The sequence below is a fragment of the Pristis pectinata genome, chromosome 6 (assembly GCF_009764475.1).
Source record: "Pristis pectinata isolate sPriPec2 chromosome 6, sPriPec2.1.pri, whole genome shotgun sequence".
Lineage (NCBI taxonomy): Eukaryota > Metazoa > Chordata > Chondrichthyes > Rhinopristiformes > Pristidae > Pristis > Pristis pectinata.
Genome location: NC_067410.1, coordinates 45,363,065 through 45,380,393, shown reverse-complemented (window position 1 = coordinate 45,380,393; position 17,329 = coordinate 45,363,065). Strand labels below are relative to the sequence as shown.

Sequence of the window (17,329 nt, the reverse complement as noted above, 5' to 3'; positions counted from 1 at the left end):
CATCCTAAGGAAGGCTGAAATGTGAAACAGAACGTGAAGGGGGATGACAATTATCATTTTGTCCATAACCTTATAAAACCAGTCTACTGTTATTCTGACGGATTAACTGTTCTTTTCCCCTCCACAGATGCTGCCTGACCTGCAGAGTATCCCCTGCAGGTTCTGTTTGGTTTTTTTTTTCTTGCACATTTCCAGCATCTGAAGAGTCTTGCTCATCACACAGAGCTGTTTGAAATAGAAGGGCTTCAGGAACATGCTGGGGGTTTTGCTTCCATGAACGATTTTGTGCTGGCTGTGGCTCATGGGAAGCCCTCCTCCTGCAGTCTGCAGCGAACTAAGCTCGAAATAGATGAACGTAAAAACACTGGTGTATAATTCAGGGACTGCTGCACTGCCAGAACACAGGCAATACAGGGGTTCCTCAATATACAAAAGGGTGGTGTGCCTGGGATATATTTAATGAAGTGACATTTTGTAAATTTTAAAGACTTGGTAAATTACATTCTGGGTACTTTGCTACTGTGCATTTCTCTGGACGGTGAGCAGCAGGCTATTTGTTAAAGCAACAAATAGATTCCTAACTATCGCGAAAACCAGCCTTCCCTCCATTCACTCTGCTACACTTCCCACTGCCTTGGGAAAGCACCGAGCGCAATCAGGGACCCCTCCCACCCTGGTCATTCTCTCTTCTCCCATCCAGCAGAAGATACAAAAGCTCGAGAGCATGTACCACCAGGCTCAAGGACAGGTTCTACCCCGCTATTATCAGACTCTTGAATGGACCTCCTATACGACAAAGATGATCTCTTGATCTCTCAATCTACCTCACCACGGCCCTTGCACTTTGTCTACCTGCACTGCACTTTAACTGTAACACTATATTCTGCATTCCGATCTTTTGTCCATTTGTACTACCTCAATGTACTTATGTATGGAATGATCTGTCTGTATGGCACGCAAACAAAAGCTTTTCACTGTATCTCGGTACATGTGACAATAATAAACCAATTACCAAATCACGGACATGCCCCCTTTAGGACATTTCACATTTCCTTACAACATAGAAGGATGCCGTTCGGCTCATCCAGTCAATGCTGGATGTCAGCGCAATCCCATCAATCTCATTCCCCCACATTCCCTGCATGTTATTCCCTCTCCCATGTCCCCCTGCTTCTCTCACCAGCCACTTACACGAGGGGTAACTTACAGTTACTAATTAACCCAGAGTCAATGGCATTATGGCAAAACAGAGCGTTTGTAAATCGAGGAATATCTCTGGTAGGACTTGGCAACACAGAGCCTGCTCTGCCTTTCAATGAGACCACTGGGAGCTCACCTTTGACCTCAGCTCCACTTTCCTGTTTGATCCCCTTATCCCTCAATTTCTCCACCTTGCAGAAACCTCTCAGCCCGGTTATAAACTCTGTATCCACAACTCTCTGGAGTACACAATTCCAAAGAATCACAAACCTCAGAATAAATTCCTCCTCACCTCAGTCTTAAATGGGAGTCTCTTATCTAGGGCAGAGCTCCCTAGTCCTGGGTTTCCTCATCAGGAGCAACATCTGCACAGTTTAACTGGATCAGGTCCCTCAGAACCTGACACCTCTCAGTAAGATTGAAGGCATGGCAGGCAACATTCCTTTCGATGAGAATTATCAAAGGCCTTGCCTATCTTTTCAGATGGATGTAAACAATCCAGTGACACTATTCAAAGAAGAGGCAGCTACTTCTTTCAAGTGTCCTAGCAATTATTTATCTCACAAGCAATGTCAGCAAGGGTGATTATTTAGGCACTATCTCATTACTGACTCTGTGGCCTTAGCTGCTATACTTCTCTCAATTATATCCAAAGACAGACAAGGCCTCACTTTTATACTCTTTGAAAGAATGATGCCTCCCACACCCTCAAGCTTACTGAAAGGTGTCAGATTCTGAGGGAGCTTGATCCGGTTGAGTTGTGCAGACGTCTTTCTTGATGAGGGAACAAGGAACTAGGAAGCACTCCCCTGGATGAGGGTCTCCCATTTAAGATTGCGTTGAGGAGTATTTCCTTCTGATGGTTGGGCACCTTTGAAATTCTGTACTCCAGAGAGTTGTGAATACAGGAGTTCTCAGTCAAGGCTGTGAGGTTTCTGAACTAGGTTATGGGGATCATACAGGAAAATACTTCAATGGTTGTAGAGGACATCTTTCTGTAACATTGAAGGTGCGGGAGGCATCATTCTTTGGATGAGCATGAAACAAAGACCTTGCGCATTCTTTCAGATGGATGCACGCGATTCCGTGGCACTTTTCAAAGATGAGCCGGGCACTTGTTTCAAGTTCTGGAGGAACTTCACAACCCATTTGCTTACCTTCCTGTAAGAGAGCTTGGTAAAGCGACATTATAAATCCTGGCCCTTTCTTTCCAGTGAATGCTACAATGTTTTGGGGAATACCCAACGTTATGAGCAATTGGGGTGAATGGGAGAGCAGCAGTTCCACGAACAGTATCTTTGTGGGATTTTACATTGGTGGCCAAGTGTGCAAATGGACAACTCTCATGGTATTCTCTACATGCTGCAAGCTTGTTCTGTTTGAGGGATGGTCCTACGACAGTGAGCTACCTTGGTCAAACTGCAACCTGGCGAGCTGGTGCCGTGGGACCAATCAAGCAGTTTTTACACAGGCCTGCTGCAAAATTAAAACCTTAAAAGTTTAAGGTAAAACAGAAGAATGTAGGATAAGAGGTTAACCAGGAGGGCAATACTGAGCCCAACATAGCTGAATGTGGGAAGGATGAGGGAGAAGACAGGACGTAGCTGAGCATATGTTTAGCACACTGACACAGCTGGTAGAGCCGCTGCCTCACAGCGCCAGAGACCCGGAACCAGTCCTGACCTCTGGTGCTGTGTGGAGTTTGTGCTCTCCCATGTGGGTTTCCTCCAGATACTCCGGTTTCCTCCCATGTCCCAAAGGCGTGTGGGTAGGTGGCTTAATTGGCCCCTAGTGTGTGATTGAATGGTATGTGGATGTACATGTAGGGGAGTTGACGAGTCTGTGGGGAGAAAAAGAAATAAGAGGAAGAGTAAATGGAGTTAACGTAGGATTAGTGTCAATGGACGTTGATGGTCTGCGCGGACTTGGTGAACTTTATGATTCTAAGTGAAGGTGAGGGGTTTGCCACTTGGTAATACCGAGTCTAACACAGTTAAAATAAAACAGAACGGTAGAGATACTCACCGGGTCAGGGAGTATCTATGGAGACAGAAGCAAAATGTGTCAGGTCGATGAAAAAATGCCAGAGACTTTTTAGGTGCAGCTACCAGCAAAATACCAAAAAGCAAAACATTTAAAATTTGCCCTCGAGCTTTGGGTAATGTAATGTCTATTGCCAATGATACCCATAGCTCAAGGACCCTTGGATGGTGGCAATTGCCTTTCTCCTTGCACTACTGCTGATAGGAATGCCAGGATACTGGTCTTGTATTTAACATCAAAGGAACAGTTATACCCATAAAGGAGGAACGAGTGGGATTTAGTGCACCAGCTACTCTCCATAACATAACCGACTCAAAGCAGACATGACCTGCATATAGCAGCGCACATGATCTGCAGGAAATGGCAATGACTGCTTGCTCCTCTAATAGCATGCCAGCAACGTGCACAACATCACTGTGCGTGAAGCAGAAAGAAATTCTGGGGGAAAAGATAAACAATCGAGAGCTGAAATTTCCTCATTCAAAACCATTCTCACCTTCTCCGACAATCTAAATGTTAACTCATCGCCCTCACTGTGTTTCTCCATGAAAAGTTGAAACAAGATAAACAAGCTGTGCGCAGAACGCAGCTGTAAAACACATTTAACAAAAGCACCCTTCAGCCTGCATCATCGGCTGAAGCTCATATGTGAGGCCCTCACCAGTGTGTGCCGTCTTCACCGTACTTCTAAAACCTCTTGACTTGATCAGATAATCTCACAGAGCGTGCACAAGCCATAAACCACAGCCGCTGTTGATGGGAACAGCCTGACACAGATGAGATCTGATAGGTCTACATTTTATAAGGCAGGATGTGCCTATCTTTTTTTTAAATTCCAAAATAAACTTTATTCATCATAAAAAACAAACTATATACAACAATAAAACAGTACAAACCTTTACATTCATATACGGATCTATCATTACTGTTACCTTTTTATATAAAAAACACAGCACCGATGCCACTTGTGTGGCTCTCCGGGGGGCTACCCCAATCCCATATTTACAATATTTAAGGGGCTTCCTCGCCTGACCCCACCCCTCCCTTTCCAGTGGCAGGAGAACCCTAAACTGTAGTCCTCCCCACCGAGCCCTTGCGTTGGCTGCACCCAGCTTCAGTGCGTCCCTCAGCACGTACTCCTGCAGCCTGGAATGTGCCAGTCAGCAGCATTCCCCTATGGACATCTCGCAGTGCTGGGAGACCAACAAGTTTCGGGCAGCCCAAAGGGCGTCTTTCACCTTAGCATGGCACTCAATGAACCAGCAGAGCCCAGACAGACAGCTTTCTCCTCTCTCTTTCACATACACACTCTCACTCTGACGTACTGGGGGAATGCACTGAGGGAAGAACCAACACCTATCCTGTCTCTTTCTTGCAGGACTGTTGGAAGATATAGATGACCTGGTCAGCTGGTCAGAAATGTGTTAAATGAATTATACTCAAGAGAACTATAGGGAGGTGCTACATAGCAAGTGAACACACAATAACTTGGAGGATATTGAGTGATGAGGAGCAAAGGGACCTCAATTGGTGTTTATGTCCACAGATCCTTAAAGTAATCAGGGCAGGGGACGTGTCGATAATGTGGGCAGGTGGGATGTTCTTTTTGTTGTGGACATACTGAATGACAGAGCAGAGAGGCAATATGGGTTTGAGTACTGGCCCAGTTCTTGTCACCACAATACAGAAAAGCTGTGACTGCATTGGAGAGGGTGCAGAGGAGATTTACCATAATGTTAACAGGACTGGAAAACTGCAGTGATGAGGAATTGTTTCCACTAGTGGGAGGTTTGGTAACCAGACAGAACAGATCAAAGTTCTTTGTCAAAGCAGCCAAAAGGGAGCTGAGAAGAATCCACATGAGGGCAGGGTCCCACCCGTGAGTGTGTGATCCCTGTGACTGTGTACTCTCATGTAGTCTCCCTGAACATCCATTCTCACAGTAGCTGTTATCATTGAAAGGTGCCAGGTCAGCATATGTGAACAGGAAACTCAGGGTGTGGTACATAGTTCAGAAAGTTCAAGTGGAAGAATAATGGATTATTTTGAGCAACAATCCCCCGGTTATTTTCAACAGTTTGAGTTGTGGCCATAATCGGACTTTCATTGCAGGATCTGCTTGACAGGACAGCCACAGGAGATAGAGTGGGAGGCACACCAAATGTAATCCCGGGACACCAGTTTTCCCTTCACCAGCCTGAGCTATTGGCCAAGTCATGGGAGACACGACAGATTAAAGACTGAGAACCTCTCAGCCACAACCCATCTCGCTTCAAGTTGTAGGAGATTTGAGCATGCAACTTGGGCTGACACCCAGTGCCACGGGAATGCTATTGGAGATCCAGTCTGCTCTCTCAGTGTAAAGAAAAACCCCACGGCATGATTTCACACAGTAGGGGAGTTTTTTTCTAGTGCCCCAGCCAATTCCCATGCCTACAACAGGTTATCACATTATTATACCATTGCTATTTCAGGAACCTTGCTATGCAAAAAGCAATTACGATGCTACAAATGACTGCACTTTGAAAGTGCACCACTGACAATAAAGTTTCCTGTGAACGGGGCTATACAAATGCATTCTCTCTTTTTCTTCGGAGGCTGTCTTCACATTATATGATGTTATTCATAAAAAAAAGAAGTCCTTCTGTAAAAAGGAGCAGAAACGCGCATTTGTGTATAAATCTCCTTCCCTATGAAAGCTAACATAGGAAGAGCCTTAGGCTATCTAACCCTTTGAGTCTACTCTGACATGCAGTGAAACTACAGGTATTGGTATATTATTGTCTCATGTACCAAGGTACAGTGAAAAGTTTTGTTTACGTGCCATTCAGACAGACATGTACAAGAACACCGAGGTAGTAAAAAGAAAACAGAATGCAGAATATAGTGTTGCAAGTACAGAGAAAGTGCAGTGCAGGTAAAGTGAAGTGCAGCTGATCTGAAATCAATCTCCAGATACACTGCCATGTGCCACACACTCGGCTGGTAAAAAAAACATCCATCAGATTCATTTAAAATTGACAACTGATTAAGCATCAACATTCTCCTGTGGAAGAGAGTACCAAACTTCCAGAACCAGCTGTGTCAGGTGTCAATCTAATTCCCTCTACAATATCAACACTGCCTCTGTTGCCACTCCAAGAAGGTAGAGATCCAATCAGGGCCTAAAGACCGGGTACAGATGTCACTCACTTGCTCCACAGGTGCAGTGCTCCATTGCACCAAGGGGAGCAACTCCCCACATTCACAACGGTAGTAGGTCATCCTTCAGTATAGCTTTGGTTGAGTTAATGTTTCAGGTTGAGCAGATCTGGTGAAAAGGCATCAACCTGAAACATTAACTCTTTCCTTCTTTTCAGGTGCTACCTGATCTGCTGACTATTTCTGCTGACATTTTCTGTTTTTATTTAGGATGCTAGACTTGATTACAGGTCTAGAGGATGGAATTGCAAAATTAGCACACTTGAAGCCAGAGGGATTGCTGCAAGCAGTAGAGTAATGGAAAGGATTCTGTGTGGCAGTGGTTAAAATTTCCTTCTGGACAGTGAATCATCACTACCAATGGTTACATAGGAAGATATTCCAATGTTTTATTAGACTACCAAATGACAGGGAGGATCTGCGGTGCAGAACCCGACTTCGGGGTGCCCCAAACATTTCACAACCAATTAATTTTGCAGTAATCTCACTGCTATAATGCAGGGAACACAACATCAAATTTACATACATGCAAATCCCACAAAGAGCAATGAGATAATTACTGGATAATCTGTTTTTTGAGTGGTTTTAGCTGAGAGGCAATATAGACCAAGAAAACAGAACTCTTCTGTTCTCTGTTGCACTAGTGCCATGTATCTTTTCCACCCACTGGAGAGCACAGAAGAAGCCTCAGTCTAACCTCAGGTAGCACCTTCAACAATGTAATGCTCCCTTAGTACTGCACTGAAGCATTAGTTCAAATCCTCTGTTCAAGTCTCCGGAATGGAACTGGAACCCACAAACCTTGATCAAAGGCAGAAGTGCCTTGACTGATATTGTCTGCAATGCCTATACCACATCAATGCCTTAAGAATAACTTTCTGGAAGAAAAAGCAATTTAGTTTGGTCAAGGAGTAAAGTAAATTCTGAAAATGTCTTCAACCTGAAATACAAACTTTAATTCTCTTTCCACAGATGCTGTCGGACCAACTGAGTGCTTGTAGCCCTTTCAGATTTCCAGAATCTGCCATTTTGTTGATTTTCATTGAAATATATTCATTGCTCCTTTCATCAGTAGCCACCCAAGACACAATAAAACCGGGCTTTATGACTCAAATTAACTCACTGGGGGAAAGAAAAAACACCCAACATAGCTGAGAAACTTATCTCAGATATAAAACCACTCAACTGCAACATCAAAATCCACTTGCAATTGAATTCCTGTGTTGAAGTTTTTTTTACTTAAATCCTTTCCTTTCAACACTGTGGCTGCATTGATGTGTAGTGGCCTGAGAGATTAAACACAGGTACTAAAGCATTAGCCACTTCCTATGTCTACTTGCTACCTGAACATAGGAGAATGCAGCTCAGGCTCAGTGCAAGTCAGGCCAGAGAGGGGAACTAAAGAATAAACAAGCCCAGTCACAATCAAATCACATCCTCCTGACAACCCTGGGGCAAAGCATCTGGCTATATGCAGACCTTGGATGTTTGGACTTAGCAGGTTTCAATGGCAGGTATCCTGCAGATTCACTGTATTCACTGAATGTTCTTTCTACTCTGCAACCCAGAGGTACTTTTAAATCATCCCTGTGGTAAGGTGGCCTTATTCTGAACACCCTAAAGCAAGAGGCACATACAGGTGGATTTCAGGATTGGGCCTGGATCGCTGTTGAATGGCCCTCCAATACCTGCATATTTAGCCCAAGGACAGATGCTAATTGACTGTGTTCAAATGCTCGAAGTGACAAGACCACAGTCTCTCCCAAGACCCCTTCAATATCTTCCTGTAATAATCCTATACTCTTTAATATCTCAGTCACAGCCTGCATGAACATCCTGAGAGTGACTCCCTGCTTTCAGGAAGGGAAAAGGAGGAAACAGGAAAGAGAGGAGGGTGGATTTTCAGCCTTTAAAACCTCCACTTGTTTCTGGACAAATGTAATTTAAAAAAAAGTTGCTTTTAAAGCCTCTTCTCAATGTATAGCTGCAGAGTCCAGCTGCCTGGTTCTTTAAGATCCGCAAATGAGCAAAAACACATTCTAAAAAGGACTGGTTCGTTCTCTACAATGAACACAGTCTAAAGAGAAAATTAATCAAACAGCTGATGCTTCTTCAGAGAAATTCTTTGCTGACTCAATGGAACAGCCTGACAGATAGAACTGCAAGTTGCATTGTTTACAGCTAAGTACAGTGTGCCTCTGTGATGGGCCTGGGGTTCTTCATAAGTGTTTCAAGTAAAGCTAGTCACTGGGTTTATATTCCGTAATTGCAATATATGCAGGGCTAGGGAACCAGTTTTACAACTTGCTCAACACCCCAAGACCACAGGTACTAGATGGCACTAGTTCACAGGACAGATGCTGGCATTTCACTTCAGTGACTTGAATTCAAATGTAGCCCAAGTAAAGAGTTCAAAAAAGCCTTAGCTGGTAATACATCGGCTCCAAGCAGAAAACCTGACCGTGCCAATCCATGGTTCACTGCATAATGGTAAATGTAGCTGCTTGGCACTCTGTGAGCGTCACTGTAGTGGGAAGTTATATGGAGGGCAAGAAACATTCTGACTGTTTGAAACTACTCTCTTTTCTCCAACTCACAAATTCCAAACTACCCCACAAGATCCTTTCAGGTACATAATCACCTGACCCATCACTCACCTCCAATCTTTGGAATTATTTATGATATTTTATATCTGATTCATTAATTTCACTGACCTGAATTGCCTTAATTGCCTGAATTTTCCTTGCAGAGGGCACGAGGCTGTTTGTACATTCTTCAGTCTGCACCTGCCCCCTTTGAAGTGTGGTGGGACCTACCTTGCACAAAGAAGCCTCACAATGGGCTCATCATGTCAACACTGCCGTTTCTGTAACTTAATGTCGGCAGAGCTGGAGGTGGACTTCCCTTTGGGTCTGCAGTGACTTCATTACTGAAGACGATTGGGGGAATCCTAACATCACCCCAACGGTCATACAACTCCCATTCTTCCCTCCCTCTCTTAGCAGTTATACTGACTCTTCTATTGCATCTCACCATTGTAAAGGAATCTGCTGTCTCTCTCAGAACCCATTCAAAATCTTCCTGTGCTAATTCTATTTCAATTAGGTAGACCAGCAGCAATAGAAAGTTAATGTAGACAAAATGTTCTTCACATGAATCTTCCAACACCACTGATTACCCAACTGGATAACAGCTCTCAGTTCCTTCCTCTATGTACTGATCTTGCTATTTCAGATTTCCATTACTACATATCTGACAGTTTTCCTTAATTACATACAAGGAGGTTTCTGTGTCGACTTTGCTTATGTAATTAATAAAAAGAGGTCCAAGATCCTAAGTTACTGAGAATGTCCCAAAGTCTAAAGCTGTACCCCTAATTGTCACTCTCCCATTTCCCATTTTCAAATCTCATTTTGCATCCCATTGCACATGACCCAGACTCTTACGTTTTTAATTCCACTTAAAAACAGGTCGTGTTGGAGCACATCAAAATCTTTCCATTAAAGCAGACACCTCACACTTTCTGGGTGAGCTGATTGAGAATTACTACACAGCTGGCCATGCTATACTAACTGCTAATGATACACATCCTTCATTCAAGGGATGTGGGCTTTGTAGGCTGAGCCAACATTTAGTTGCCTGTCCCTAGTTGCCCTTGAGAAGATGGTAGTGAGCTGCCTTCTTGAACCGCTGCAGTCCTTGAGGTGTGGGCATATCCACAATGCTGTTAGGGAGAGCTTGGGTATTAAATTAAAAATCAGCCCAAATCAACCCAAACCTGACCCAATCCTGAGGACTGTAATTTCTCTTGTAATCTCTATACATATAGTTGGGTCCTGTTGTGCTAGGATCAGGCTCTACATTAAGAAACAGAAGCCACTTCCTGTACCAAGTGCTTTCTCTGGCTATTTGTGGTAGGCAACCCTATCACATCCCACAGCACTGAGCATTAGTCCCTTATATATAAAGGAGCCAGTTCGGCCCAATCCAACCCAAGCCAGAGGATGTAATGTTTGTTTGTAATCCAACACAAAGCCTACATGGAGAGTTGGATCCTGCTGAGCTGGGGTCAGGTAGGCAGGGTCTAGTTGTTATCAGAGTTTGTACTGTCCTGACTGGCCCAGCAATGGACAATGGGCTGGCAATGCCCACTTTGTACCTGGACTACCAGGGCAATACTTGACCCAACAGTGCTCAGAGCAGGCACCAAGTGCCTAAAAGCAATAAACATCAAGGGACTGCACAGAGCCTATGATAATATGTGTTGGTTGACAGGTGTGGTAACAAGAGTCCAGCTCCAGTCTCTACAGTAAGAGAGGCCACTTCTACACTATACCACATGTTGAAGCTGGTGGCGGCCAAATAACAACTAGACACATCGCGAGAATAGAAGAAGATAGGAGCAGGAGTAGGCCACTCGGCTCCGAGCCTGCCCCACCATTCAACATGATATTAGCTGGTCTGCCCCAGGCCTCATCTCCTCTTCTGTGCCAGTTCCCCATTGCTCTCAATTCCCCGATCTTTCAAAAATGTATCTACTTCCACTTTGAATTCTGCCTTCTGAGTAGGGAATTCCAGAGATTCACCATGCTGTGCAACAAGTTGTTTTAAATGACAGTCCCCTTATCTTGTCCCTGCTGCCCCTCCACCCCTTGTCCCTCAAAATATTTCCAACACACAAGGCAGCAGTGACCTCCAGGGTCAACAAGCCCAATGGCTAGGTATCTGCAGGAGGGCCTTGCTGAAATTCCTCTCCTCTTCCCCAGGGAAAGATATTTGTTTCATTCTTAGAAGAATAAACATGAAATATTCTCAAGAAAGATGCCAAAATTAAGCCAATATCTCCAAAGAACAAAATAAAAAAATTGACAGTAAACTAGTTCAAAGGAAAATATAACCCTTGCTCCAACAATGCAACTGAACACATTTTACCTTTAACGATTTCAGAATCTAGATTAACCTACATCTACAAAGCAGTTAATGTATGAAAAACACTCCTGTTGCTTTAATGTGGTCCACTCAGACACAAATGGATTTTGAGTTACGTAGAGGCATCAAAAGGTTGGTCAAAGAGGTAGGTTTTAAGGCAAGGTTGCAAGAAGGAATTCCAGAGCGCATAGCTTGGTCAGCTGAAGGCATGGCTCCAATGATAGATTAAAAGAATATAGATCTGTAGAGATAGTAATGCAGGATGCTAGCTGGGAATAGTTACTGAGCCCAACTCTGAAATAACCATACTGCTAACAATTTTCAGTAAATGTAATAGTTTAATAATGTATTAAAATTAACATTAGACTTTGCACAGCTGAGTCGGGCAAAAACTAATCCATTGATCACACAGTCTGGATTAATTAGCACAAGCAATTTAGAAGTGGGTTCTGCCAGGACTTAGGGCCCAGTACCTACCAGTTCTTTAATAGGATTGCTATTAGGGTGACAGTGGGGACTTGAGAGTGGATTATTGGCTGCCATCACAATGGCACGTGCTTTCAGGCATTTCCTTCACAGTAAAAGATACCAACTCTGAAGGGGCAGAAGTTGTTGAAATAGAGCAGGATGCAAGGGGAACAGACGTCATTATTACTCTGTGGTAGGGAGCAGTGGTACAAGAGGCGTTGGAGCAAATAAATTCAGCAGCTGTGGGCTCCACGGTTAACCAGAAGATACTAGTTGTGTGGAAACAAGTAGGCTAACAGTTATAAACTCTGCTCAAGTTTACTGATTTCAGCAGCCATAAATAGCAGCTCTGAAGTCAGCAGTGTGAGGTTTTTCTGAGAACGGCCCTCCCCAAGCAACAACAGTGTATTTGGTGGGAGTTTAAATGTGGAGGCTTCTGATACTATTTGCATACAACGTTTACTGCTGCATTCTCTTCTGACACTAGCTCCAGGAAGAGGAAGTCTGTGTAGCTGGCTGCTTAGGAGAACAAGGAACAGCTGGCATTTTTCACCTCACTGCTCAGGGATTTTTTTTGAGAGTGATAATGTTACAAGGGAGAATTAATAGGAATGTAGTGGAGAATAAAATGGGATTCGAACGCAAGGAAATAAGAGCAGGAGAAGGGCATTAGTCTCTTCAATTTAATACGATCATGGCTGATCTATGCTGGCCTCAACTCCTCTTCTGTGCCATTTCCCCATACCCCTCTATTAGTGTAGGATCAGTGGGTTGTTGATGGTTGGCATGGACTCATAGAACAGTACAGCACCGGAATAGGCCCTTCATCCCACAATGTTGTGCCGAACTAATTAAGCTAATGACACCTAATCCCTTCTGCCTGCACATGGTCCATATCCCTCCATTCTCTGCATAGTAACCACAACCCCTGGCAGCACATTCCTGGCACCCATGACTCTCTGTGCATGTTGGACAAACTTGGGTTGTTTCCTCTGGAGTGTTGGAGGCTGAGGGGCGACCTGATCAAAGTATATAACATTATGAGAGGCAGAGATAGGGTAGATATTCAGATTTTTTTCCCCCCAGGGTGGAAATGTTAAGTACAAGAGGGCATAGTTTTAAGGTGAAAGAGGGAAAGTTTAAAAGACATTTGTGAGGCATTTTTTAAAAATACACATACAGTGGTAGGTGCATGGAACGTGCTGCAAAGCAAGGTAGTGGAAGCAGATACGATAGCAATGTTTGAGAGGCATTTAGACAGACACATGATCAGGCAGGGGATATAGACCATGTCCATGCAGATGGGATTAGTTTAATTTGGCATTATGGTTGGCAAAGGTATCATGGACTGAAAGGCCTGTTCTTGTGCTGTGCTGTTCTTTGTTCAATGGAATAAATATTAAGGTCTACAGTGCCACACAAGTCATTTACCCAGGGTCAAAACCAATGTCCATGTTCCACACAAACCTTCCCTCACCCTTTGCATCGAACCCAGTTCAGCTTTTACCTTTTCCTTTCTCCTGCATGTGTTTACATTGCTTCATTATACACTTTGAAATCCAACTGTGCTCCATAAATGGATCTGGGTTTTAAGCATAGAAGCATTCATCAGGCATTTAATTAAACAGCACCAGGACTGAAGGGATTTAACTTTAAAACAAACCAAACTGCCTTCACTTGACCAGTGTTGGATGGGAGAAAGGCAAGAAGTCAGCAAGATGCTTTTAATTTCCACCAAGTCATAACTAGGCAAAGAATGAGTTTAAAGCTGATGATCAGGGAAATTATAAGAACTTGTATTTGAACATGAAGGCTTCTTAGAACACAGGATGTTGTAATTGGCTAATGAAGCAGTGACTGTCACAGATTATAAAGTGAACTGGGTAAACATTTACAACGGAAGAACATACAAGGTATCACAATTCCATGCCTCGCCGCCAAAGTGTGGCGATGGGAGTGGTCCTCCTGAGAGTGGAGCCATGGGTACACACAACCTTCCAACTGCTAACTTTAAACAAACCAAAAATATAGTGCTCAGCGAATTCCCAGCAAGCGACCAACTGGTTAAACATTCGTCAGAACCTCAACTGTGGCTTCAATTTTCTGTTTTTATTTCAGATTTCCAGCATCTGTAATGTTTTTGATTTTCAAGTGCTGAATGAGCGGCGGCAGCTGGCTGCCAACACCACGCAGAGAGGACCGGGCCAGGGCTACTCCTTGCACGAACAGTCAGCTGTGTTCACTGCCAGCGGGAAGGACAGCAAGGAGATGTCGCTTTGTTACAATGCCACCCCTACCAGTGCCATCCTCGGATATGTGAAGCACAATGAAGTATTTCTGTGGCCCCTTTTTACATCATCACGTTAGCAGTTTGTCAGCCAAACTACAAATCCAAGGCACTTAAACCACGATGACAGCGGTTTCACGTCTCTCCCCCCACCCCCCGCCCCCTCCTTTCAAACTAGTCTGGAAGCTTTTACTGGGGAGTGGGTGGACTCCTCGGTGAGACCAGGCAGGAAAGCAATACGCTAAACTTTTTTTCTCCTTTAAACTTTAGGTACATACGGGTTTAAAATGTATAATGGTAAATTATGAAAATTTTAAAAATGCAGATGCTGGAAATCTTAAGAACAGAAAGTGTTGGAAAGAGAGTTAACATCAGAGCAGTTCTGACGAAGGGTCTCCAACCTGAAATGTTGACGGTTTCTCTTTCCACAGATGCTGCCTGACCTGCTGAGTTTTATACAACACTTCGGTTTTTTTTAGGAAATAGGAAATTATGTTTGGTAATTAAGTTTTGTTATATCACATTACCAATTTATAACGTTATATCAAACCAAGCCCGGCGTCCCTGGATTTGCAATGAGCACGGACGTTTAGAAGCGGTATAGAATTTCATCTGATGCATGCGGTGTGTTTATTACTTCCGTGTCCTAGTCGCGACCCCTCGTTGTTAGAAATATTCCAGATTCCCAGTTCGAAGCCCGTCTACACGTCCCCTTGCTGACTTACTTGCGCACTGTAGACTTTGCTTGTACAGTCCCCAGATGAAGTCCCCGCACAGATCGCACCAGCTGGGCTGGGTCTGGGTACAGGGTCTGAAGTCGTGTCCTTCTCCCGCTCTCTCGGTCAGCCTCGGGTCCTGATCCACCAGCAACAGGCGCTTCTTCCCCGTCTCCCTGCCGCCCCTGCTCCGGTCCTGACCGCTGGCCGCCCGCACCCTTGGGCTGATCCTCATGGCGTTTGTTCTCTCCAAGCCCGGGGAGCGGCAGACCGACTTGTTACCGCCGGAGCTGGGAGCCCCGTCCGCTCGCTTGGAGTCTCTCAGATTCCGCAGCTCTATTAACTCAGCCATGGTGGAGAGCGGGAGGGGGAGTGAGAGGATGCAGGGAGAGGGGTTCGAGCCCCCGAGGAGACTCGAGCTGAGGGGTTTAAAATTAAACAATGCAATGCAAAACAATGCAAAACATCGAAGTGCAAACAAACAACGCCGCAGGTTACAATTACAGCCCAGCCCAGGATTTAAGTATATCCCGGAGTTAAAATTGTAGTTTAACTCTGCTCAGCTCGATTTAAAGTTGTATCTGCCACTGTCCCGGACCAAATGACTCCTGGATGTCTCGTTACTCCCACCACAGTTGGAAGGATCCGCCCCCCCTCCAGCCGCTCCCATCTTACTCAACTACAGCGAAGACTCGAGTCACGCCGCAAACACTGGCATGGGTTTGAGTTGCAACCAATGGCTGTCGAGCCCCGTAGTTTATTTTAAAAAACCATAAACCCTGCTTGCAAGACTACCTGAAGGAGGAAAGCGAGCGGCTGGGGCATGTGGGCGGATCCGAGTGCGTGAAAATGTTCACACCGGGCCCGAGGATACCTCCGCACTCGGCAGAGTGGATCCCTCCCCGCCGGCTGTGTCCCAGTGCAGCGCTGAGCCAGGCACGGTCACCCGTCACCGATCAGAATCAGTAGCAGTCTCTACCGCGCGGTACGGCCAGTACAATGTCGTGTCTAATAAATCCAATCACGTACCCGGGACATCTCTGCGTTTCACCCAAAGTGTATGGGAATTTGTGAAAACTACTTGTTGCCCGCGAACTTCCGAACTCTGGTCACCAACATTAGGCTTTTGCAGGTTGCACCGACTGTGTGTGTGTGCCCTAGTGTGGACATCAGACCACACTGTGTACATAATATGGCCACCTGAATTTGGGTCTGTATGTGTGTGTATCCAGTGTGTGTACCCAGTCTGTGTATCTAACCTGGGGTCTATGCGTGTGTACCCAGTGTGTCAATCTGAGCTGGAGTTTATGTGTGCACCCAGCATGTGCGTTTGACAGTGTCTGTGTTCCCATAAAGTGTCCCCAACCTTCGGCCAATGTACATCCCTTACCTGGAACATTCATCTACATCTAGTGTATGCACCTGACCTTCGGTTCTGTCTGTATGCGTGGGTGTCTGCGTGATTTACCAGCGGCAGACTACAGGTTCCAGTTCCTGTGGACCCGACTTCAGTGGCTGCATGTGACTGGACAGCAACCTAGGGGAGTTCCCAGGCCTGAGCGGCGCAGCTTGGGTTGGGGTCATAATGGTTATGGTGAAGAACTGCAGAGGAATCATTTAAAAACAAGCCTCTTGGACTAGAATTTGCATTGTGTTGTTTTTTGCCATTTACTCTGTGCACCCCATGGTCTGAAGCAATGCACTGTTAACCTAGAGCTACACCTAGTGAGGAAAAGCATTGAACTATAGCTGTGTGATGCATTGCCTGTATGATCAGCAGTGCTCAGACATTGCCAATGTCCAGGTCTCATTGCCTCTTGTAACCCATTAGGGGAGGTGTTGGGTTGCTCCAATTTTACAATCAGGAGAACTTGTGCCTTTAACGGAGTATAATATTACATTGTGCTTCACACTGAGTCAAAAGAGTCAATTACATTCATGACCAAAATCTAGGTCAAAGAAATTTTTAGGAGGGTCTAAGTGTGAGAAAAAAGTCAGACAGGTGCAGTGGAGGTTAAAGCTATTGTGAAATGAGAATGAAGTGAGGATGAACAAGAGGCAGAATCCTTTGGGGCTTTGGGAGTTGTGGAGCTGGAGGAGGTTTGAGAGATGAAATAAACAGAAAGGCAACTGCCAACATGCATCTCAAACCAGGAAGCCATCACAAATAGTGTTAAAGACCAAACTGAATTGCACAAAACCAAACGGGTTATTTAAATCACTATTTAAGCTTTAACCTTTGCAGTACACACTGTTTGCAGGAGGCCCCAAACATATCACTAGATATGTTGTGGATAAGCAGGATATCCACTGAGAAGTACGGAGGTGAATGGTTCTCACTACAGTGTAAATGAGGGGCAGAGATCATGAACTACAATGTACACTCTAATGTAATTTGTCTACACATTATCTATTTTCTACCCTAATGCATTTCCACCTTCTCTACTGGATCTTTCTGAGCACTTGTTGTTCTTTACTCTCTTTC

General features: G+C 44.7%; 1 protein-coding gene across 1 annotated transcript in view; it reads right to left on the bottom strand.

Annotated features, from left to right (window-relative positions):
- rassf1 (Ras association domain family member 1) overlaps positions 1-15,559 on the bottom strand; it is a 71,651-nt gene extending 56,092 nt beyond the window's left edge. Inside the window, exon 1 of the mRNA XM_052018111.1 lies at positions 14,854-15,559. Coding sequence (XP_051874071.1) covers positions 14,854-15,196 — 343 coding nt within the window. The 5' untranslated portion in view covers positions 15,197-15,559. The remainder of the gene's footprint in view (positions 1-14,853) is intronic.
- Between the last annotated feature and the right edge of the window lie 1,770 nt (positions 15,560-17,329).